At 32.6% G+C, this 24024-nt stretch overlaps 2 protein-coding genes and 2 long non-coding RNA genes across 21 annotated transcripts; 1 reads left to right on the top strand and 3 right to left on the bottom strand.

Moving 5' to 3' along the window:
• Window positions 1-1377: 1377 nt before the first annotated feature.
• Window positions 1378-3206, top strand: LOC106449623 (protein RGF1 INDUCIBLE TRANSCRIPTION FACTOR 1-like). Its single transcript, XM_013891360.3, has 4 exons — window positions 1378-1611; window positions 2008-2196; window positions 2276-2500; window positions 2660-3206. Exons 1-4 carry the CDS (start codon window positions 1549-1551, stop codon window positions 2858-2860), a joined length of 678 nt encoding a protein of 225 aa, XP_013746814.1. The 5' UTR covers window positions 1378-1548; the 3' UTR covers window positions 2861-3206.
• Window positions 3207-4262: 1056 nt separating this feature from the next.
• Window positions 4263-5917, bottom strand: LOC106446158 (protein TORNADO 2). The gene is made up of 2 exons (XM_013887841.3): window positions 5270-5917; window positions 4263-4803 (listed from the first exon to the last, which is right to left on the bottom strand). Exons 1-2 carry the CDS (start codon window positions 5768-5770, stop codon window positions 4492-4494), a joined length of 813 nt encoding a protein of 270 aa, XP_013743295.1. The 5' UTR covers window positions 5771-5917; the 3' UTR covers window positions 4263-4491.
• A 4347-nt stretch (window positions 5918-10264) lies between these two features.
• Window positions 10265-12952, bottom strand: LOC125592881. Of its 18 annotated transcripts, none has more exons than XR_007328600.1 (11): window positions 12448-12951; window positions 12278-12364; window positions 12159-12205; window positions 11897-12061; window positions 11686-11795; window positions 11470-11536; window positions 11192-11390; window positions 11038-11091; window positions 10829-10928; window positions 10668-10740; window positions 10265-10510 (listed from the first exon to the last, which is right to left on the bottom strand). It is a non-coding gene; the product is annotated as an uncharacterized LOC125592881 (long non-coding RNA). The 18 variants fall into 18 exon arrangements; XR_007328593.1 differs by having other exon boundaries at window positions 11470-11540; window positions 11649-11795; window positions 12448-12950; XR_007328599.1 differs by having other exon boundaries at window positions 11192-11320; window positions 11470-11540; window positions 12448-12950.
• A 5317-nt stretch (window positions 12953-18269) lies between these two features.
• LOC106449624 lies at window positions 18270-21476 on the bottom strand. The gene is made up of 3 exons (XR_001289211.3): window positions 21265-21476; window positions 21049-21171; window positions 18270-20959 (listed from the first exon to the last, which is right to left on the bottom strand). It is a non-coding gene; the product is annotated as an uncharacterized LOC106449624 (long non-coding RNA).
• Window positions 21477-24024: the final 2548 nt, after the last annotated feature.

Below are 24024 nucleotides of genomic sequence, written 5' to 3'. Positions count from 1 at the left end.
TCAGTTTAATATTTTGAAAGAATCACTTTTAAATTATTTAAAGTTCTGAATATAAAATAGTTATGATCTATACACGTTTTAAGCCATAATTATATAGTATTTTTATTTTTAAAATCGTGGTAGTTAGAAGATAAATCTAAAAACTTGTATAATATCCCAACAATAAATCCATGCATAAACAAAATTCAGGAATGACTAATCAACAACGTAACGCATGATAAAATAATAAAATAAATTAATGAACACATTTAGGCGAACAAAATTTTGCTGAATGACGATCACAAGACACTAAAATCTAGATTTCGTAGATAATTTATTTTTAGTTTTTATGTGCAGAAACTTTAACATAATTGTTTTAGATAACATAAAACATTAAAATCTGAAGAATGTTATGAATAAATAAAAATAGATTTTTTTGGTTCAAAACGTAAAAATGTAAAAAAATTGGAATGTTATGATTTAGAAAACCCAATTTAAAAATAGAGAAACACACACATATATAATGAGGAAACAAAGAATCATGTAATGGAAATTAAGGATAAGACATGAGATGTCAAATTGCAATAATGGAGCAATACTTTTCTCAACTTTTTCAGAAGAAAAAAAACCACGTTTGGTAACGCGATAGGCGCTAGTCGAGCGGTTGGGTTGGGCCTAGCGTCTAAAGAGAAAATCGGGGATTAATCAGAAATTATGCGAGGCAGAATTTTTAGATGGTTTACTATGTTATAAAACATGTTAATCTTTAATTATGTATAACATTAATACATTTTTATGTTTAAGATTGTATAAAACACACAAATAGAATATATAAACTTAATATAGTGTAATTTTCATCAAAATTATGAATATAAATGATATTTATAAAATTTTAAATCAAATAAATAAATAAAAATATTATTTAAAATAAAAATATAAAAATAAAAATAATAAAATAATAAAAAAATAGATTAGGCGGCCGCCTAGGCGGCTAGGCGGTCATTTAGGCGGTCTAGGCGGAAAAAATCGGATATCCGATTTTTTAAACCGATTTGACATAAATCGGGGCGGAAGAGTGACGCGTATGCGGTTAGACGGCCGATTTTTAGAACAGGGGAAAAAATTATCAAAACTTTGAAAGACTAAAATAAACTCTAACAACCAATAAATGTGATGACTATATAACAATTTACAATGGAAAAAAAAAGTATATAGTTATGAGAGATAAGACCGAAGGAGGACAAAAAGATATTTTAAAAATACAAAAGGAATAATAAAAGAGAAGAGCCAAGGAGAGTTCCTTGAAGCCAACGCATCTTACGCTCGGAGTGTAGGTTCGGAATTAGGTTCGATTTTAAAAACCAAAACATCTTAGGCTCAGATGCTAGGTTCGGTTAGTCGGCATAGGGAGTAGAATAAGGAGGACTCTTTCTCTTTCTCCTCTTCTTCTCTCTAAAACCCACTCTGCAAGAAACCCATCTCTCTCTCGCTTTCTTAAACCCTTTCTCGCATTCTCTCTCTAGAACCCCTTTTACTCAGAAAAGTCTACTCTTTTACCGCATTCCGACAATGGCCATTGAAGACCACGAGAACCCAAATCGAGTAATCAATCCTAAGAACAGAACAATCATGGTATGTCTTTAAAAAAAGTCACCTCTTTTTAGATTATTACATTGTTGGTTCTGTTTTTTTCATTGTTAACTCATTGTTCTGCATTCTCTGCTCGCAATGTTCCTTCAAGTTCTGTCAATTCATTATTTGATTCTAAGATTTGTTTCAAAACTAGATTCACGGCTTAATATTCGCTTCTGTAATTATCGCCATCCAAAATGCTTTTCTTTATTTGACATAATCATATGAAATTTAGAAAAAAAACATTAACCATAGTAATGTCAAAGCTTGAGAGAATCAGTCAACAGTCTCCTTAAGTTTATAAAGGAGAAGACTTTATGATATGTTTGAAGTCAATGGTGTTTCTGGTAGATAAGAAGCTGACGAATCATGTTGTTAATGGTTTTTTCTTATCAGGGAGGTGGTGGAGAAGAGAAGTGGTGGCCTTCATGGCTGAAACCTTTACTTAAAGAACCCTTTTTTGTTCAATGCAACTTCCATGGACACTCTCCGAAAAGCGAATGCAACATGTATTGTTTGGACTGCACTAACGGCTCGCTCTGCTCTCTCTGTCTTGCCCATCACAAGGATCATCGTACCATTCAGGTGCGTTTGCATTTCATATTTCAGACTGCTTTTGGAGAAGTTTGATTTTTGAAATGTTGATGTTCTTTGTTTTTTGCAGATAAGGAGATCATCTTATCATGATGTGATAAGGGTAAGTGAGATTCAGAAGCATTTAGATATCTTCAGCATTCAGACGTATGTGATCAACAGCGCAAAGGTTGTGTTTTTGAATGAGAGGCCTCAGCCTCAGCCTAGACCTGCTAAAGGAGTTACCAACGCCTGCACTGTCTGTTATCGTGCCCTTGTCGATGATTGCTTCCGCTTCTGCTCTCTTGGCTGCAAGGTACATTTTCCCTTGCTCACATTCCAAGTCTATGGTTTATTTACAGAGAAAAGTTTGAAACTTTTGATTTGGGTCTTCCTTTTCTTGCACATATATAAAACTCTGAGCAAAGAGTCTTTCTTCTGATGAACGTTTTCTAATGGCAATTGCAATCAAAAGGTAGCAGGAACTTCTAGAAGCTTTGAGAAGAGAGTGAAGAATACAGCAATGGAATCAGAGAATTCAAGCAACAGCTCAGGAGTAGAGGATCTCATCCCAAATCCACAGAGTTTGACCCCATCAACACCTCAACTTCCTAGTTCTACTTCTTTGAGAAAAAGACCAAGGAAGGGAATCCCTTACCAATCTCCACTGCAATGAGGTTTGGTCGCAAAGAAGAAGAAGGTTGTGTTAGACTTCAAGGTTTCTTGTTACATACAGATATCCTCAAAAAGAAGGGGTATAAAGCTACACAACATAAAAGGTTACCAAAGAAGGGCCTTAGTTTTGTGTGCTATGAAGTAGTCAAATAACTAGTAAGTGCATATATATGGCCATCTTTTTGTATATTCTTATGCCATTGAGGCATGGGGCGGTTTTAGGGAGTTAAAGTGGGAATAAGACATGATATTGAGGGCTATTTAGTAGTTGTTTTTTTTTGACAAAGTGCACATTTGGTTTTGATTGATTATATAACACAAATAACATAATTTATCTACTTGGTTTTTGAACTGATTATTGGACAAATCGGAAATTATATGCAAACGTAACAATTCCTAGACAGTTTGAAAACCAATTAATCAGCTCAAACTTCTTTGTAGTACACCTAACTCGATAAAATTGGCTACAACCATCACAAATAGGCCTAGTGATACTATTGTTGACTCAACATGTCTTGCATGTCTAGTACCAATTATTGTTGAATCTACTTGTTTCTCATATATGTCACTTCCTAGCTGCGGTTTCTGCTCAGCAAATGGAGAATGCTCGTCGTGTTTGTAGGGTGCCTCATTAGGAAATGTAGCACATGGATGGTGTTGACATGTAGTAGATGAGTAGCCAAACAATGTTTCTTGCAACCCTTTCATATGCTCTTCTCTTTGAAGCGGAATTTCTAAATATGGGGGGAGACATTAGGGATGTCCATGACTTTTGTGGGTGAAACAATCACATTGTATACAATTGTAGAAGTCATGCGAGTGGATAAGAAGAACGCCTGACATATCGACATTGCTTGTCTGCATCTCGAACATTATTTTGTACTTCTCTATTCTCTTAGATGATGTTCAGGATAAAAATGTTTTATCAAATTAACACCCCGATCTTACAAAGTTTTCACCATGGTCTAGTTCTTCGTGCTCCTATTCACGTTATTTACCGTTCCAGACTTCCCTATGATGAGTCCGCACATACGGTGTTCTACATAAGAACAACCTTCATCTAGTTGACAACATTCTTGAGACATCCAGCATGACCAAATTTCAGGAGAAAGGTAGGGAGTGTGAGAAAGATATATGACTATGGCACGTAATTTTAATAACGCATGGTAAGTTGTATACAAGCATAACTCGAAACCGATTGATCAATCAATCCACAATCATCATCACATGGAATTGATAGTGGTCGTTGGGAAAAAAAAAACAAAAAAAACAAAAAACAAATGTGATGCAATGTGGTTAGACAACGAAGTGTGAACAAAATAAAAATATTGAGGGTTTTAAGTATTGGTGGTCGTCGGCAATGTCTCATGGATGTGAATGTGAATTCGGTTTTGAAGATTATATAGATAATCACAATATATATAATAATATTAATTAACAAATGCAAAGTTTTGCAAACTCAAACCAAAGAGATGCACCAAACATTCTTCCCGTTACACCAAACGTTCTGGTCATGCGTACATATAAAAGATAAAACTACAAAGGCCGAAACATAAAGAAACTAAAAACTTAGGAACCCAATAATTTAAAGAAACATTCTTCTCAGTTTTGCCACCAAACTTCTCAACCCGATCATGTATAACCCTGCCTATATTTCCTGAAAATATCTTCAGTTTTCGCGTTTCGAAACGCGCAACAGCCGATTATATAAACGATTATCAACCCGATGAGCGCCAAAAGGAGAAAGAGATCGGCTTTTAGCCAATCCACCTTAAGATTTGCGAGCAAACCGGCTTTGCAAGAATCACAAGCGTAGCACAAAGCGTTTTGGTCATTGCTCCACTGTAGACAATCCATATCTGCAGACATATCTATGGGACTTATCCAGTACGTAGGGTTCACGAATGTGAATCCACATTTTGTTGGGGGCTTGCAGCAACCCGACTGAAAAATAAACAAACAGGGTTAAATTTAAAAATTATTTTAAATATGGGGAAAAAAGTTGTTCCGCGTGACTGATTAAAGTTCACCTAATGGGAAAGATCTAGAAAAGTTGTGGATTTCATTTTATTTTAATCGAAAGTTTAAACTTTTCCAGTTCTCGTTCCGACAAAAGCCTATAAGCTAAGAATCAATGTCTCTTTTGGAAGACAAACCTAAACAGCAAAGCACCAATTCTATATACATTTTACCGCCCCGTTTCTTTCATTTATTCGGTTTTCAACCCCAAACTTATTTTTTTATCCTATTTACACCATATTTTTCCTCGATTAACGAGTTACACTAATTAAACGACAAGGATGCGTAGATCGCGGCAAAGAACTAAGAATCCTCCAAAACTTAAAGAACAAAAACTAACAAAAAAGTTAATCAAGAATAAAGAAAAAAAAAGAAAGAAAGAGATACTTACTTGAATGGGAGTAAGATGAGCATTGAAGAAATCTAGAGCCGTAGAGAATGTCTGATTCAGTTCAGAACAAATAGTAGTAGTGCTCAAACAAGTACGGATCCTATCCCATTTGTAAGATCTCTGAACTCGTCGACGTAAGTAACCAGAGAAATCTTGAAGACTATACTCAAGATAAGCTCGGCTTGGTTCCGGATGACCTGAGCCTCCTTTAATGGTGACCATGTAAATAAATCCGACAAGAATACCTAAAAGTACGATGAGAGCAAGCATGGCAATTAAGTAGACAACGAGAAGCCAAGTGATTCTCCAGAACCCTCCTATGAAACCAGCAAGACCCACAAGGAGGATCAAGATTCCGAGGATTATAACTGGCCATTGAAGGAGCTTGACGCAGGAGTTTACTGCTCCGGTGGTGAGCCAGATCCCGGCGCCGATGACTGGAATAGAGAGGAGGACGGAGATGAAGTTTATGCAACCGATTACATTGTTGCTTAAAGGCATTTTTCTGGGAGGAGAGGAAGGAAGATTAACCCTTTTGTGTTCTTGAAATTTACAATAATGGTAATAACTTAGGGAGAGAGAAAAATGGAGAGAAGAAGGACAACAGCGAGATAGATAGAAGCTTTCACATTCACATGTGTGAAAAAGTGTTATATAAAATCTTTTTTTTTTTGGTTAGATATAAAGGATTTAGGGGTAATAATAACATTTGAAAAAATGAATTGTATTTGAACATAAAAGGGAAACTATTTGAAAATAATAACAAGGTGGAAGGTACTTTGACTCTGGCTGAAGTGGGTTGCTAAATTTTTTGAATGAAATTATTTGGAAACACTAGTTCTGTTGATTCCTTAGTTTCTTTACAATTTACAACCATTCCAAAAGATTTACAAAAAAACATTCTTAAACATTCCTCTACAATTTTGATTTAAAATAAATGGAATGAATCTGTTCCATTTTTTTAAACTAGTTCCATTCATCTTATTTCATCTAAATTGATTTCAATTAATTTCATTTCATTGTAGTTACCATTTAGAGTTTTTATCTCCTTTCTCAAAAGAGAAAAAAAAAATCAAAACTTATTTATTAAACATTTGAATACATTTTTCAGAATCAATATATTCTTTTTTTTTAAAAAAAATGAACATTATAATACTTGATTTTAATGAAATCAGAAAGAAAAAAAATTAAGAAGATGGCAAACAAAATCAAGATATGCAAAGTGTTTGGTTTTTAGTACTCTTATCCTATTTAAGGTGAATAAATTGTAATCTTTCTTCGAGTAAATTAATATATTATGAGGGAAATTAGTGTAAATAATAGGAAATTACTTGAAAAATAAATAGGAAGTTTCATAAAAATTAAAAATATATCCATGCATTAATATACTGATATATTAATATATTGATATTAGTGATAATTTGGTACGAAAGTGAATGACTTCTTTCTTTTCCGCGTGTGACGGTTTGTCAATTCAATGTTCGATTAGCTACTATACTATATTTGTTAAGTGTACAGTACTGAACAATCAATTCATAGAAACAACACATATCTAAAGAGATTAAATATTAATTTATATTCTATTGTTCTCAAATAGAATAGCACAAAACAAAATACTATATTTCAAGTTGAATCGTCGTTTTCCAAAAGTGAAAGATAACAATCATAAGAAGTAAGAGAACATATGATTTGCAGAGAAGCAGATGACATCGTTGTTGTCAATCTTTTCCAATTCTGAAACTTAATACCACATATATTCTATACTACACCACATTCTTTATCCAAATGACAATATTTGATACCCTTCTTGGCCTTTGTCGGTTTTCAAAGATATAGTATTGGTATGTTGTTGTTTCTAATTGCTTAGTCTTGATAAATAAATATAAGCCATTTGGTTCATAAAAAATGATACACCAACAAAATATAACACTTGGTCTTTACAGTAAAGTCAAATTTATATTCTATAATCGCTAAATAGAATTGAACAAAATAAATTTATATTCTATGTTGGTTTTTTCTTCTCATCAACTCTGACAACTTAAACAGTTTCTCTACTAATCATATATATATATATATATTTATTTATAAAAAATATTTCATAATATATATTTATTTAAACTTTAATTATATATTAATAGACTGAATTATTCTTTAAATTATAATTTTTAAAGAATATATTTAAAAACATAACTTCAAGAAAACTTGAGTCAATTAATAAGGTAAACTTGTACATATTTTTTATGTTAAATGCTTCTTATTAGTTATTTTAATATAAGTATTAAAAATAATATTGATAAATATAATTGGTAAATTAAAACTTAACTAAAATAATTTATATTGTTGAAAAGGTAAAACTAATATTAAAGTAAAGGAAGAAAACAAATCTTTTCCATTAGATAGCAAGAAAACAAAGGAGAAAAGAAGACTTATTTTATAAAAATGTGACTAAAATAGAATAAAGTGTACAAAAATTTGAAGAAAATGGAGCCCTTGAGATTCGAACATGGGTTGCACGGAGGGCTCTTGTGACTTTCAAACCATTAGAGATGACAACGTTAATATTTCTCTTTTTACAAGATCTTTCTATAATTTAATATGCGGCACGTGCGACATCTTCTCAAAGAAAACTCCACGACAACTACATAATTATATTACAAAACACCACTGTTTATTCTAAATTCTGAATTAGTGATGTTTAAAAGAAAAATTTTTCTAGGATAACATTACAAAGGTTTTATTATAAATACAGCAAACAAATGGTAAAATAACTAAAACAAGTTTTATTAAAGAGGTAAAAAACACTTATACCTTAGGTTTAACTAATTTAGACTTAGAATATAGATTTTGGGAGTACAATTTGAGGAGAGTTGAGGTTTAGGATTTTTTTTATAACATATTAATATTTAAAATAATAATTTTTGAAATAGTTTCAAAATAATTTTTGGATTTCACAATAAAATTTCGAAAACAAGTTTTCGTACAATTTGTTTTACGAAAAATATAAAAAATCAAATTGAAACAAGTTTTCTATTTTGTTTTCTTATTTATTTATTTGTAAAATAATGATAGAAAGATCTTTTATTTTTTAATAAAACCTCTTTTGATTGTTTTCCCCCTTCTGGTTATTGACTTTATCTTTTTTTTTTTGTATTCTTTATGTAGAAAATAGGCTGACTCTCTAGCTAAACATGTTTATCTTTGCTTGCTTCTTTTCATTCAGCCGGAATAAGCTTATTTAAGGTATTCATGAATGGTTGAGCACACGAAAAACTAAAAAAAAAAATATGTATTTTTAATTGTAAACTTAAAGAGAAATTCAAAGTGATATAAAGTAAATTTATTTATAAATTAATAATATTAAGAATATAATAATTTATTAATTTATAGAATTATTTTTTTAACAAAATAATTCTCTTATATTTATATTTATAAAATATTTCAAGTTTTAAAAGAAGAAAATTTATTTTTGATATTATATACTCTATTTGTTTCTTGTTACCCAATGAATGTCACTTAAAATTTTCAATGTAAATTTTAATTATTTTAAAATTAAAATAAAATACAAAATATATTTATTTTATAATATTTATTTATCTCAAATACTATTGGTTAAACAGTTGTAATTATTAAAAATTTAAATGAATTTTAATTATTTTCTTAATTTGTGTAAAAATTTAAAGTGACACTCTTTAAGAAATATAGGGGGTACTAATTAATTTCTTATAATTGAATTTCCTTTTAATTTAATTATTTTATTTATTCGAAGTCGAAATTACATATCCTATAACATAATTATGTTTTATATGTAATGCAATAAAATAACACAAAATGCTGAAATGAAAAAATATAAATATAAATTTATTTTAAAAGGAAAGCAAACAATACAATATTTGTTTATGTCTATGTAACCTTTAAACCAGTTATATATATAAAATTATTAATTTATAATTTTAATGGAACAATCACTACAAAAAAAAAATTTCTTTGGCATCATTTATTTTATATATTTACATTACTTATAAATGATGTAAACAAACTTTACATCACTTAATTAAATGACTTTGAAAGTAGTGATATAAATAAGTTGCAACATTTTTGTAATAACTGATTTAAATATTTTTATTATTTACATCAGTTAATGTAAGTGATGTTAATATGTAAGTGATATTAATACCTACATCAATTTTTTTTAAATTATGTTACTGTTAGTATCAGTTGAAATAAATGGTTTCAACTTTTTATATGATTTATTAATAATTAAATTAAATCAATAGAAAATTATTTTATTAATTGTATAATTTAACTAAAAATTATTAGTAATTGTAAATAACTAACGTAAATTTTATTTCTGAAGATAAATAAATTAAAATATTTTATATTCATCATTTCCATTAATAATACGAATAAAAAGAAGTAAAAATAAATAAAAGATATACATAGAAGCCCTAATAAAAACGAAAATATGAACTGATAGAAAAAGATTGTACAACAATTATAAAAAACTGTGATGAGATTTCTTCAACCGAGATTTGGCTTCTTCTTTTTCTTTTCTTCTGTAGACTTCCATCTTCTATACTTCTGGACATTCATGATCAGCCATTTTTCCAGTAGAATACATAGTTACTTTCCTCCTCGAACACCTCGTGCTTCTGCTGAAATCAATGGCATATTACACTACAAAACAAATGTCCATTCTTAGCATAAGAAAACAACTATCATATACTATTGTTAGCGTTATTGAAACCGCTATGTCTGCCCCAGCTATCTTAGGTCCCTCCTATATTATAGCATTTTTACAATGCTATTATATCGGAGACATATAATAGCATTGTTTTTAGCTTGTTATGGTTAGTCGAACTTTGTGATAGCTTTTGTTTTGAACGTTATCATATGTTTTGTTATAGTGATGTATCAATGCTATGTTTATTATCGATTATGTACTATTAGAGCTTGTTCATAGAAATATGTTTTGTTGCTAATTATATTTAAATAAAATAATATTCAATTTATATTTCATTAATAAACCAAAATGTACTTACATCAATACCACAAACATGTCTACATTTTCATCAAATCTTACACAAACATCATTATAAAATCAGAACTAATAATAAAGGGACTAGAAAACAAGGGAACTAAATCAAAACCTTGCTCCTATTTTCTTCTTGGCCTTAGCCTGTATCTCACACAGAGCATAGGGGGATGCACCTTGATAATCTCCAGAGTTGGTGTTCCAAGAACCTGTTAAAAACAATCAAATGAGTTCAGCTGTTTGAGCTTTTGAATTAAGAATGAATCATATGTTCACTTCATAGCAAGTTTAAGACATGTATACATTATACTTACTTCTTCTTTAGAACATACAAGTTAAGAATATAAGAACATTTCAGAAATGCACCTTAAGGTTTTATGCAGTTAGAGCTTTCTCGTCTACGGTTGTATAAGCGTTATACGTATTAAACCGCCTACCACTGCTGAGATTCAGACACAAATCTATAGTTAGATGAAATTTAAAGATTCAGAAACCAAACTTGTTACTAAACAAAAACGAGAAAAGACCCGGTCATCTTGCTGAGGGACTGTCAGAACTGTTACAGCATAAGATGAGACGGCAAGTGTGCTTCTCGTGAGAGCTTCTCAGCTTCATTTAGTACCAACACTGACAGAACCAGAAAGAAACAAACACACAGCATTACCTTGAGGACTGAAGAACAACAGTATCAGTACACGAATATGAGTTAATGAAAAGAGTGAAATGTTAACATTACCTTGAGAAAATTCTTACTAGAGAATCACTTCAGTATCTTCTCCAGGTGCTCGTCCTGTACTCGAACCATCATAAGAAATGAGATAAAAAAACATAGGCCACACCACTCATTGACAAATCAGGTCTATGAAAAAATTACGGGTTATAAACCATACCAGATGTACTCAGCGGTGATCCGGTCAGTAAAAGGTTTGGTGTTTTTTGAGAAGACTCTCAACTCTATTGACTGTGATGTTATCAGATTGGAGAGCCATCAATTTGAAGTTTCTGACTTTGTTGCTGCTCTGAAAGTAGTCCTTAATATGTTCAATTAACATAAACTCTTGATTTAATCATTGAAAGACAGAGACGTACCTGCAAACAGAAATGTACAAGGCACAGTCAGTAATAAAATCATGTTACACAAACCAAGGAGCAAAAGACACTAGTAAACCATAGAATAAAAGGTACTTCCTCGCCAACTTCTTCACTCGCCATTCCACCAGCAGCAGGCATTCTTACTTCCTAACATATGAGATAACACAGTCAACACTAAGCTCAGAATCTAGCCCTTGAACACGAGGACTTAGTGAAATATTCCCTAAATCATAGAGTACGAGTCCTATCACATACTGGTTTGTGTGGAAAAGAGCAGGAAGTAAGCAAGGACCTGGTGAAGAAGAGATGAGATGTCAGAATGTACAATGTAGAGTAGATTCAGTTCAACATCATCTCCATGTTTGTCTTCTTCTTCTTCTACTTTATGTTTCACTTCTTTAACTGCAAAAAAAAAATCAAACACTACTAAACCGCAAACAAGAAGGCAAGAAGACTATTGAAGATTAATATATCCAAAGAAGAATGAGATGACCACTACTTACTAGAGAAGAAGAAGATGGGAGTTAGTAACAGAGAACCAACAGCAGCATAAAGTTGATTCTTTAAAGCAATTAAACAAACAGGTCTTGAGAAATCAACAAAGCTTCCTCATAAGAATCAAGATCTTGTGTATATTCATAACTTCTCGCAGACACACGCCTCTAGATCTTAAGAAAAAAGACAGTGAATCAATGAACAAGATATCAAACTTGTTAAGTTTTACAAAAAAAGAAGAGTTTTGTTCAAGACAGACTCTCCAAGTACCTGAGTTCCTCGCCTACAGCCACTTTGTCATTCTCATCTTCTTCTTCCTGGAAATACGGAGAAACCCTTATAATCCTAGTGACAATGGTATACGATTATATAAGAAGATCGAGATATACCTTGCTCTTGTGTTTTCTCTCGTTTTGAATCTGAAACTCCACCTCTGTTTTCTCCGGCTCTTCTTCTTCTCCCCGTCTCCATCTCCTCTGTATCTTGCAAACACATACCACAAATCCGCCGTCAAGCTCACTTCTCTATATCAAGAACACGAGAGTGGAGACAAACGTACCTTAGATTGCCAGCTCGAGTGGCAGGGTGTCTCTTCCATTGTCTCCATCGTCTGCCTTCTCTTATCGCTTGACTCAAACTCTTCTCTCGAGACGAGTGCTGAAAAAGGTACAAGCAGCGGCGGAACTTGAACACGGCGGATCTATGAAGCTGAGGCAAAAACGGCGGAGACAAAGCAAGACCCCACCCAACCCAACCCAATCTATGGTTATCGGGGACGAAGCAAGACACGACCGGAGCTCTCTCTCCTCTCTATCTCAATTTCGTCTCGTCTCTCTTTTCTTCTGTCTCTCGTGTCTCAGACCCTAGGAAAGAAAGGGAATGAGAAACCCTAGATTTATTGAAACACAGAGAGAACACAATACCCTAAAATGATTTTTGAAAGAAGAGGAGAAGTGAGAATTGTTGGAGAAGAGAAGTAAGATCTGGAGAAAGTGAGAGGGAGATATACATCGGAGAAGATAAGAAGTGAGATTTGTCGAGAGAGAGAAGTTTTTTTTTTGGGAAAACTGTTTTTTTAGAGCAAAAAAATAGTAACTATGTTCCTTTAGACTAATCTATATTTTGTGTCATATTTTCCTATAATATCCTTTAATATTTATGAAAATAATTTTAATAAATAGTTTTAGAAACAAAAAAAATTTGGAAAAATAGTAACATTTGTTAAAATACCTATATGAACTTAATGGTATATTTTCCAGTTATAAAAAAGTTAAAATTATAAATTTCAGATTATGTTCAAAAAACAGTAGAAATGGCATTCTACGAAGTAGAAAACGAAATCTACTTTTTTCATTGAATCTACAATGTTTAGAATACGTGATCTACGAAAATAGGAGTATTCTACAAATATGTAGAATACACATTCCGCGCTTAACCTACCATTCTAAAATTCTTAGAAATCAAAATCTACACATTAATCTAATTCTAAAACATGTAGAAACCGACTTCTACAGATTTACTATAAATCTAAAACATGTAGAAATCAAATTCTAAACATTACTATAATTCTAAAAAACTGTAGAAACTGATTTCTACATATTAGTTGTATTCTACGGATAAGAAATCAGTTCCTAAAAATATGGAAACAAAATATTTGAGAATATTCACTTTTATATTTTTTAAAAAATCGATTTAAAAAAAAAAAAAACGAAAAAGGAACAAAAAAAAGCGACAAAAAAACCTTGGCACCTTCTTCGCCGTCTTCTATATTCCATTGATTGTTCACAAAATTTTCACAAAATTTTCACATTATTTCTACCATGATTCATGTCTATGCTTCATGTGGTGTTTGGGAATTGGTTGTATCTTCAGGTTGGAGTTTTAATGTTGATAAAAAGAAAGGGGGAAGGTTACTTGCTTTGGAATTGAAGTCTTCTCTGGAAGAGTTACAGAAAAACGTTATAGAGGATTTTGGTTTTGAAGAAACAGATGCTGATTTGGAGTTGAGTTACCTTCCTATTGGATTGATCAATTCATCAAAATGTCCACCAGTGATCATTGGAAACTCAAGGCAAGTTCAAAATTTTCTAGGGTTTTGTAAGAAGCATCAGTCAACTCAATTGTATGTCAGCTATAAAGCAAAGCAAGGAAATCCAAATAAGATCGACATTGATCTTAATAAGATGCCAACTGATGCAAGTACTAGTGAAGAGAACGAGCGAAATCCTTGTGACATTGGGACCGCTTCAAATATTGTTAAGGGGGCTAAGCATAACGAGAAGAGGAAAGGGAAGATGAAGCAAAGTGAAGTTGATGGAGATGATTATGATGCTGACAAGCATAACGAGAAGAAGAAAGGAAAGATGAAGCAAGACGAGGTTGATGGAGATGATTATGATGCTGACAAGATCAATTCTGAAAAAGAAAACAGAGAAAAATTGGCAAAGAGTCAGGTGGTGGAATTGGTTAAGACGGGAGATCTTTTCCTCAACAAAACAGTTTTGAAAGCGAGGTTTGAGTTATGTGCAATGAAGCATAACTTTCACTACACAGTTACCAACTCCAATAAATCAGTTTGGTGTATTAGATGCGCTGATAAGGTGTGCTTTTGGGGTGCTCGAGCTGAGTGTTTGAAGGGCTCCACATATTTTATTATTAAGAAGTATGTCGGTGTACATTCCTGCGCACCTTCAAACAAAACCAGTGCCGGAAAGACAGCTTCAGCGAAAACGATAGGCAGTCTGCTAATGCATAAATATGAAGGTATCAAGGAAGGGCCTAAAGCGAAAGATATTGTTCAGATTATGCGTAATGATTATGGATGTGAGATCTCTGATTCTTTAGCATGGGATTCCCGTGAATATGCTGTCAACGCTGTTAGAGGTATTCCAGAGGAAATCGAGTTTAAAGAGTTGAAATCATGCTTGGTCGGTTCAAATCAAGTGGGAATCAATCCGGATATAATCACACAAAACCAAAAAATTCAATTTGGGATTCTTTCCTGGGCACGGGATCGATCGATCTATCCTTACAGATCGGTCGATCCGTGTAAATCGACCTTCGCCGATCGAGTGAAATGAACCAGGTCGATCAGTATATATTTCGCCTTTTTTTTTGTTCTGAATAATGATCGGGATCGATCGATCCACTATACCTTGTAAAGTGGGATCGATCGATCCCCCTTGTCGAACTCAATATATATCTTTTAAAAAATTTACAATTTTAAGGGCATTACTGTCATTTTGGAAAAAAATAGTCTAGTAGGACATAAAGTAGTATATATTAGTCTAAAGGGACATAGTTACCATTTTTTTGCGTTAAAAAACAGATTTCCCTTTTTGGTGACTCTATTTTTTTGTTGTCAAAACTAAATGTTGCACCTTTAAGTAGAGAATGTGTCATAGTAAAGAGGGAAAAGTTTGGTATTTCGCGGTTTTGTCTCAATTTCATCTAAGTATAGGCGGTATGCGTCATTTTTTATTCCCGCTTACTAATTTTTCACGATAGCTTTAATTAATTGCTATTAATGTATACCAAAATCGAAAAACTTATCTTTGATATCAGTTTGAAAAACAAATCCATCACAATGTGATATCAATACGCCTTTTTCTTGTAGTGTTACATAATCAAACCATCTGAACCCTTTTTCTGGAGATATGCGAAAAGTTTGATAACCATGTGTTTCTAGTATAATTTGTAATGGTCAGAAGAGCAGAAGAGAATGAATTTAAAAAAAAATAAAGATCTTTAAAAAAAAAAACAGAAGAATAAGAAGAAGAAGAAATAATAATACCTCGATAGATTTTTTTCATCAAGTTCGTTGGATTAGCAAACGTTAGTTTTCTCTCGAATCATGCAAACGAAGAAACATAATCATCATCTCATCATAAGGAACCAATGGGTTGCTAATGAGACGCTAATGAGACGTCATCCTTACTCATTTAAGAAAAAGTTTGATTGCTTGTAGAATATTTGTTTCTAATAACAATAGAACTGTTAACGAAGTCTAAGCACTAGAGAGATGAAGTGGGGATCTAGATCATGCGAAAAGAATATGCTTTTGGATAAAAATAAAACTGTTAAGAATAAAAATGTTATAAGAGCATCTCCAACCCCACTCCATAATTTACTGCAAAATGGAGTGAGAAATAGAGGGATGAACAAACAAAAAACAAATTACTCCATTTATGGAGTAATCACTTTTTTGTTTGTTTATTACTCCATTTCCCACTCTATTTTGCAGTAAATTATGGAGTGGGGTTGGAGATGCTCTAAAACACGATTAAATTAGAGCCACAAAAAGATACTAAAGCCACAACATCTAAACTACATCGTAATCTCTTTATTTTTTTTTAAAAAATAATAAACTTTATACCATAAAAAAATTAAATGATAAAAATTAAAATAAAATAACATCTTTTTTTATTAAATTGACGTCAAAATAAATATATATTACATAATTTGCATTAGTATCAATTTTTTATCGATGTAAGTTTTGTATTGAATTAATAAATGATGTTAAAAAATAAAGTAAGTACATCAATTATTTAACTGATACAAATGTATATAATAATATCAGTTATGTTAAACTGATACCAATGAATAAAAATTAGGGAAATTGGAGCCTATAACCACGAAAAAACCGTAATTCATCCACTAGTCATTTTCCCTAACAATCCTATACACGCCGTTAAATATATATATCTATACTATTAAAGCATGATCCTATTGTCCTTTTTACCTTAGTCTGGCTTTTCTTTACTAACATTGTATGTTTCATTAAGGGCAATCAAGTAATATTAATAACACATCTATATTGGACCATTTTTTCGGATTCAGCCCACTGTCCACATCAGATCTCTCTTGGACCATTTGGGCCGATTAAGAAATCAGATCCAATTCTCACATTTTTTTCCTTTTGGGCCATTAAGTCCAAGTTCAAATAATTTTTTTTCAACCATTCTTAATTATTATTTTTTTCTTTTCTTAATATAATTTAAGCATTCATTAAAAAAAATGATTTTTTTCATTGAAAAGTATAAATCTTTATTAAAAGTATATAATTATTTTTATTAAAAATATTAACCACATAATAAAATTAATTTATCAGAGTTATACCAACTTAATTCATTAAAAAATAAAGTTTAATTTTTTAAACATAAATAGTCATTTAAAATGAAACACGATAAAGAAAGATAAAAAGTTTAAGTCTTTTATAAAATAAAACACAAATATATGAAATATGACATTTACTAAATATTTGTCAATTGAAAAAAAAGGAAAATAAGCGCGGGTCAAAATCTAGTTAATACTTTACTACCCCTTCGTATAACCAGCGCAACCTGCAAAAAATTAAATTAAAATTATGAATTATTAACTGCAGAAAAGTAAAACGTGTCTTCCCCTACTTCACATCTCCCCTTTTATACTTCATTTGGTAACTTTCTCGAAGTCGAAAGGTCTCCGGCGCCGATTTCCTCCAACGCCTCGCATCCGCATGCAATCGAAAGCTTTTACATATCCTTCGTACTCCCTTGTCAATCGTCTTCCGCGTTAGTGTTTCACCGGCGGTTAGTAACACAACCTTCCTCTCCAACTTCACTAACTCGATTCTTCTCAGATCTTTGAAACTCCTGTAAATTCTTCGTGTTTTCCTTCGATTATCTTCACATTCTCTTTGCATGTGTCCAAATCAACTATTCCACTTGTGTTTTTATCTGATATGCATAGTAAATGGTGTAGTAATACTGTTTCGATATGGAATAGCATCTGCGTTACATACGGGTTTCACCGTCTAGAAATGACATGATCTCCGCTAGGTATATTCCATTTGACTTGGAATAGAATAAAATATAGACGTTTATATTCCATTTGACTTTGAATGAAATCAATTTGGACGTTTTATATCACCTTCTTTAGATTCTGAATTCATACTTGTATTTATATTTACTTATTTTTATACTTGTATTAGGGTTTACATTTCCGTGTAGGGTTTAGTGATGATTGGAGAGGGGTCTGTTTTTGGAATATTGAATTCGTCATTGCAAGATTGGGGTTGACATTGAATTAAGTGTCATATTTCCGTGTAGGATTTCATGATTAGTTGATAGGGTTTCTTATATATTCCCCTGTGTGGTTTAAGATCGTGAGCTATGTATATCGTTACGTCTTACAGAGTTTTCATTCCACATTATTGTTATACTATACAATTTATTTTACATTTACTTTGTTATATGGATCTTAACACCTTTATCTTTCTCTTGTTTCTCGGGTTACAAATGGAAGATTTAGGCTGTCAGTTAAGTAAATTATTCAAAATTGGATTTGAGCCATCTGGTGAATATATTTTCATTTATATGTAATGATGCAAAGACCATTCATGTGAAATGGAGTATATAATCTTTATTATTAATTTGTTGTATTCTATTCTATACGCAGAACATATAATAGAAATATGATTGTACAGTGCATAAGCATAAGTTATGTTTTGTTGTTGTATTATTGCTATATCTTAGTTTATGTGTATTGATCAAAACTAAGAATTTAAAACTCAGTTTTATCATTTCGTTAACCCAATCCACATAAGTGTAAACTTCACACAAATTTTGTTAACCACATCTACATTTGTTGTTTGGGTTTAAGGTTTATATTTGAATTTAGGGTTTAGTAAATAAAGTTTAAGGTTTAGAATTTAGAGGGTGAGTGAGATTGGGGGTTAGGTCTATGATTTAAGGAAATTAATTACTACATACTTTTAATATTTGGGTTTATGGTTTAGGGTTTAATGATTAAGGTTTAGGGTATAGTATTTTGTCGGTGAGGGGATAAGGTTGGAGTTAACATTAACTTCTAACATTAACTTCTTCCATGATATCATAAACATTTCATAATTTTACCAATATGTACTATGCTATTTATTTAGTTCCATTCTATTTAGGTTGAAGGTTTATATTTGAGTTTAGGGTTTATATTTGAGTTTAGGATTTAGTGATTATGGTTTAAGGTTAAGTATTTAGGAGTTTATGGTGGGATTGTTATATGGTTAATTATTGAGGGGTTGTATGGGGTTGGTGTTATATACTATTTTGGTGGTATGGAATAGAACACTACTGAACTTTCATATTATATTATTTATTTTGTTCCATTCTATTTGAATTTATGGTTTATATTTGAGTTTAGGATTTATATTCCCATGTTTGGGTATAGTGATTACTTGAGAGGATTTGAATTATAGTCGACTTGTGTTGACATTTGGGGCCAGAATTACCAGCTTCCATAAAGCCATATCCATATCAACATACTCTTTGTGTCTACAATATTGGCTTTGTCATTTGTACTTGGCAGTTTTGAATTTTCTTATTCCACATGGGTCATATAGAATAAAAATTCATCAGCCTGCTAGTTCATCCTTTCGGTTGAGTTTATATTCGACGCTTTAGGTAGACTATGAATGCATCTGCCTGGAATTTCACACTTTCGGTGACATGGGTTCATATTGGATTAGGTGTAGCATCCCCGATCCTAGATAGGATCGTTGGGACGAGCCATGGTGCGAGGAGACGCACCAGTCAGGTCATCAGACCTAAGGACAAGCGTATCATGGCTCAATGACAAGGTTAAGGGCATCAGAAAGCTGAGACTTAACCATGATAACGTAAAGGAAAACTTAAGAGAGTTGGGCGAGTGATCCGGTAGCTGGGCGAGGCCGAGAGCAAGCTCAACCAGCTGGGGATAGTGTGGAGTTAGCTCACTCAGTCTTGGGTAGCTCACTGGAGCTGATAGACTAGCTCACTCAGCTGGGAACAGTTGGTGGCCAGCTCGGTTGAGTGTTATGGTCCGGGCCGGTGTGGTCGGGTCATGGGCGGTTATGGGCTGGTGGGATCTTGGCATGAACCACCAAGGGTCCGTGGGTCTTGGCCATTGGACAAGGGACTCAGGATGATGTACTGGGCCTCATTTTCGGACAGCCCAAAGGAGAGGAAGAGCAGTTGGGCGGTTATACCGAAAAGGTGCAAAAGGGGCAGTTTGTGCCCTTTCCCTTTAACTGCTTGTGCCGGTTTCTTCAGGCCAGTTGGGCATGGCTTTCTCTATAACCTGGCACAGAAAATGGCACGAAATTCCTTAGGCAAAGCTCTGCCAAAATCACACCAGAAAGATAAAGAGAGAGAGAGAGAGAGAGAGAGAGAGAGAGAAAGAGAGAGAGAGAAAGAGAGAGAGAGAGAGAGATCGGCGGTTAGAGAAGAGAACCGTGTGGGGTGGTGTTGTCTTGCCGGCGTGTTCTGATCGTGGGAAGGCCAGGCCGTGAAGATGGATACCAGACAGAAGGATAAGGAGAAGGAGAGGGACGAGCATCCAGGGGAACGAACGCCCAAGGTTAGTGGTGTAGACTCACTACAAGAAATATGTACATTCTTAGCTCACGAAAAACGCTATGGTAGAGCTTTCACAGCGTTTTCTGTTATGCTATGTCACCGGGAGCCATCATATGTACCCTTTATACGATAGCATTTTTTTTTTTGACGCTACGAAATGCGTAGATACGATAGCAATAATTAGATGATGTTATTAACTTAACTATAACACTATTTTTGTGTTACAAATTGATTATCAATTTATGTTTCCTGCTATGATAGATCCTTATACAATAGCAATCATATATTTCTATTATATTTTTTTATTTATAGCACTGTAAAATACTATAAAATTATATGTATTTAATTTACACAATTGAATTATAATATAAATTAAAACTAAAATTAATCCAAATTTAAAATTAAAATTGAATTATATTTATTAATTAAAATCAATTTACAAATATGATTAGTTTTACAAAACTAAACCAGAAAAAAAAACTAAGTAAACCAAAAACTAATTAACCAAAATATATACTTAATTAACCACACCCTAATTAACTCTAAACCTAATCTTTCTGCTGCTGTCGCCTCCTTCCTCCTTTGCCTCATTCTTCTCGATCTCTTCCTCTATTCTGTCTCCAGTTGACGCATCTCAATCTGGTGATGATGGTGATGATATATGTTGTAGATATCTCAATCCAATTGACGCATATCAATCTGCAGCCACAAGAAGAAAAAGTTCCACACTTTAAATAATGTTCCATTGCAATTATCGAACAGGTTAAAGGCAAGAGAAAGTGAATAACCTTCTATATCTCAGCCTTGAAAACGAAGGATCTTCACCATCGACCTTCGACAGCTTCTTTGTTGAGCACACAGTGCGCAGATTAAACTCACTTTCTATAGCTCACTCCTTGACCTCATATACCCTGTACAAGTATCAAGGAATACAAACAGACTTACAATCCTAATCTCCAATGGTGAGTTTAAAGAGAAGTACAAAGTGAATGGATGAGGAATACCTGAGAAAATATTTGGCTCGTCGAGCCATCTTACGCCGTCGTCTTCCATGGTACGCTCCACCTCCACCATCTCATGCCGCCGCTAGCTTCCAGGCACCACCACCGCTGCTAGCTTACTCTGTCAACACAAAACAGAAAATATCGGACAATGAAGGAAAGGAAGAGAATAAGACGAGAAAAAGAGAAAACAAAATCTGCATTTAGGAATATACGAGACGGAGAGGAAGAGAAAGAGATAGACAGGAAGTGAATAAGAAAAGAGAAAAAAATCGATTAACTATATCCATTGGATTGAGATCGATAATGGTGAGGATTAATATTGATTTTTTTACTTTCTAAGACACTTTACGTCTTATGTATTGCACAATAAAATACTTTCTACTGGCCAGACACTTTATGTCTGTTTATTGTCTTTCACACCCTCATTCTTAACCAGACCAAACTAACCTAACCAGAAACAATTAACCATGATTACATTTTTTTTAATCAAAATTCAATTTCTCTCGGAGAAATCAAAATACGATATCTTTCTCTTCAATTCAAAACGTAGATCCACTTTAACTTTACCAAATCTCCAACCCTAATTTCATATACCTCTCGAGTGCGACGGAGAGATATCACACAAAACTGACGAACAATGTCGAAATCGAAAGCGAAGAAGAAATCCAAGGTCTCAATTGCGGCTCTTTCGTTTGAGTCACTTTTTCTGGTTTTGGATTTAATGGAAAAGATAGGCAACCATTCAAGTCGAACTATTCTTGCAAACTTTCCTTGCGATATTCACGAGAGCGGAGGTGAAGATTTTTTCAATAAGATATAGATTTTGTTTCCGCTGATTCTTCAATTGGTTTACTGAATGTTGGATCTGATAAACATTATTTTTGTTTATGGCAGTATGGTTCTGTTCTTCAAAGTCGATTTGAAGATCCTGCCATGTTGCCGTTCCGCATCGTCTCTGTCAACCACGACCACCGTGAAGAGCCATCTTTGTCTTCAAGTCGATTTGAAGATTCTACCATGTTGCCGTTCCGCCTCGTCTCTGTCAACCACGGCCACCGTGAAGATCCATCTCTGTCTTCTGAGTCTAGACTTTTATGAGTTTATAGAAAATTGATGCTTAGGTAGCCATTAATTATCCCATTTGGAGTGGGTTTATAAGCCTGATTTTGTCACTTTCTCATTGTTTCTTTGATAGTTATATCTGATCAAACACGCTACCACTCCCTTTATGTATCTAGTTATATATATATGGCTCTTGTATTCTCCTGTGAAGATGTTTCTTGTCTGACTTGTGATATGAACAGATTGTGGAGGTGATGATCAAGAGATCAAACAGGAAATGGAGAAGCAGTTTGTGGACCTTCTATTAGTTGGATATGTCAATTCTTAACTGAACGATTATAGTTTCTTGATATTCTATCAGTTTTCCACATCCACAAATGGCAACTGTGAAGTTTCGTCCACATCCACAAACGATAACCATTTTCAGCATCCACAAACACATATACACATATGCATATCAGAGAGACTCGCTTCAATACGGTAACTCATAGACATATTCTCTTTTGTCAAGGTTCAAAGATTCAAGGAATGTGTTCGTTATTGGAGATTCGGGTTTGTTTTCAAATTTTGTTAGTTATTGCTTGGTTTAGTTTGGTTAATTTAGTCAATTGTGGGTTGCAATTCGAAGGGTTCAAACTTTTAGTTTGGTATGTTTGTTCTACTGTCCACATATGATATCCACATCCATTCATATTCACAATACTAGTCATTCTATGTCTAAGACTCAAGTGGGTATTCATTCCGTCTAAGACTCAACTGTGTACTTTTTTTTATTCTCTACGGTTTGTTTGTCCATATTTTTTTACTTTTTCTTGTTAGCATTTCTTGTCCACGTTTTTTTTTGTATTCACAAGTTTGATTTACAAATTATGTAAAATATATCAAAATGGATGTTAAAATATAAATATTTTTTTATATAATTTATTATATGAGAGAAAGTAAACTAAATGTTTATTATAAAAGAAAAAATCAACAAACAAATACATGGGTGATACAGTTATTTAATAATATTAAAAAAATAAAAAATGGCCCACCGTTAACTAGTCTCTTGTTTCCCTTGACCAAGCGAAAGGGGTAGTTATGTACAAACACAAAGGGAAAAAGAGAATAAAGTGTGCCTCCAGTTACAAGTGCCTTATCATGACAAAAAAGAGAAAAATGTGTCTAATAAGGTAACGCACTCATTAATATTTTAGTTATCCTCACCATTTTCCCTCATTGGTCGAGGCTTTTTCTCCTTTTGTTTTTTTTTTCGTCTTCTTTGTTATTGTAGTTTCTCTTATTTTTTATTGGAAACTATTGTAATGTGTAAATATAATTGTGTTTAAGTTAAAATTTAAGATAAAATATTTGAAAATAAACTAATAAAGTTAAATTATGAAAATATTGAAGATTAATTTTATTTAAAAATTAAGATTTAATGTTTTATGACTTAGGTTAATGTGAGGTTTGTGGTTTAGGGTTTAAAGTTGAGCTTTAAAATTAAGTATATGGTTAGAGCTTTAGAATATACTTGGAGTTTAATTTTTAATTTTTTATTATAACTTTGAGGTTTAGATTTTAAAAACATTAGGGTTTAGAGTATATGAAATGAATATGGTTTATGAAATATAGTTTAAGGTATCAAATTATTGTTTGGGAATCTAGGAATAAGTATATAATTTGAGATTAAATTCAAAAATGATTAGATTTAGAGTT

The sequence above is a fragment of the Brassica napus genome, chromosome C9 (genome assembly GCF_020379485.1).
Source record: "Brassica napus cultivar Da-Ae chromosome C9, Da-Ae, whole genome shotgun sequence".
NCBI classification, from domain to species: domain Eukaryota; kingdom Viridiplantae; phylum Streptophyta; class Magnoliopsida; order Brassicales; family Brassicaceae; genus Brassica; species Brassica napus.
This window is presented reverse-complemented; position numbering and strand designations above follow the sequence as displayed.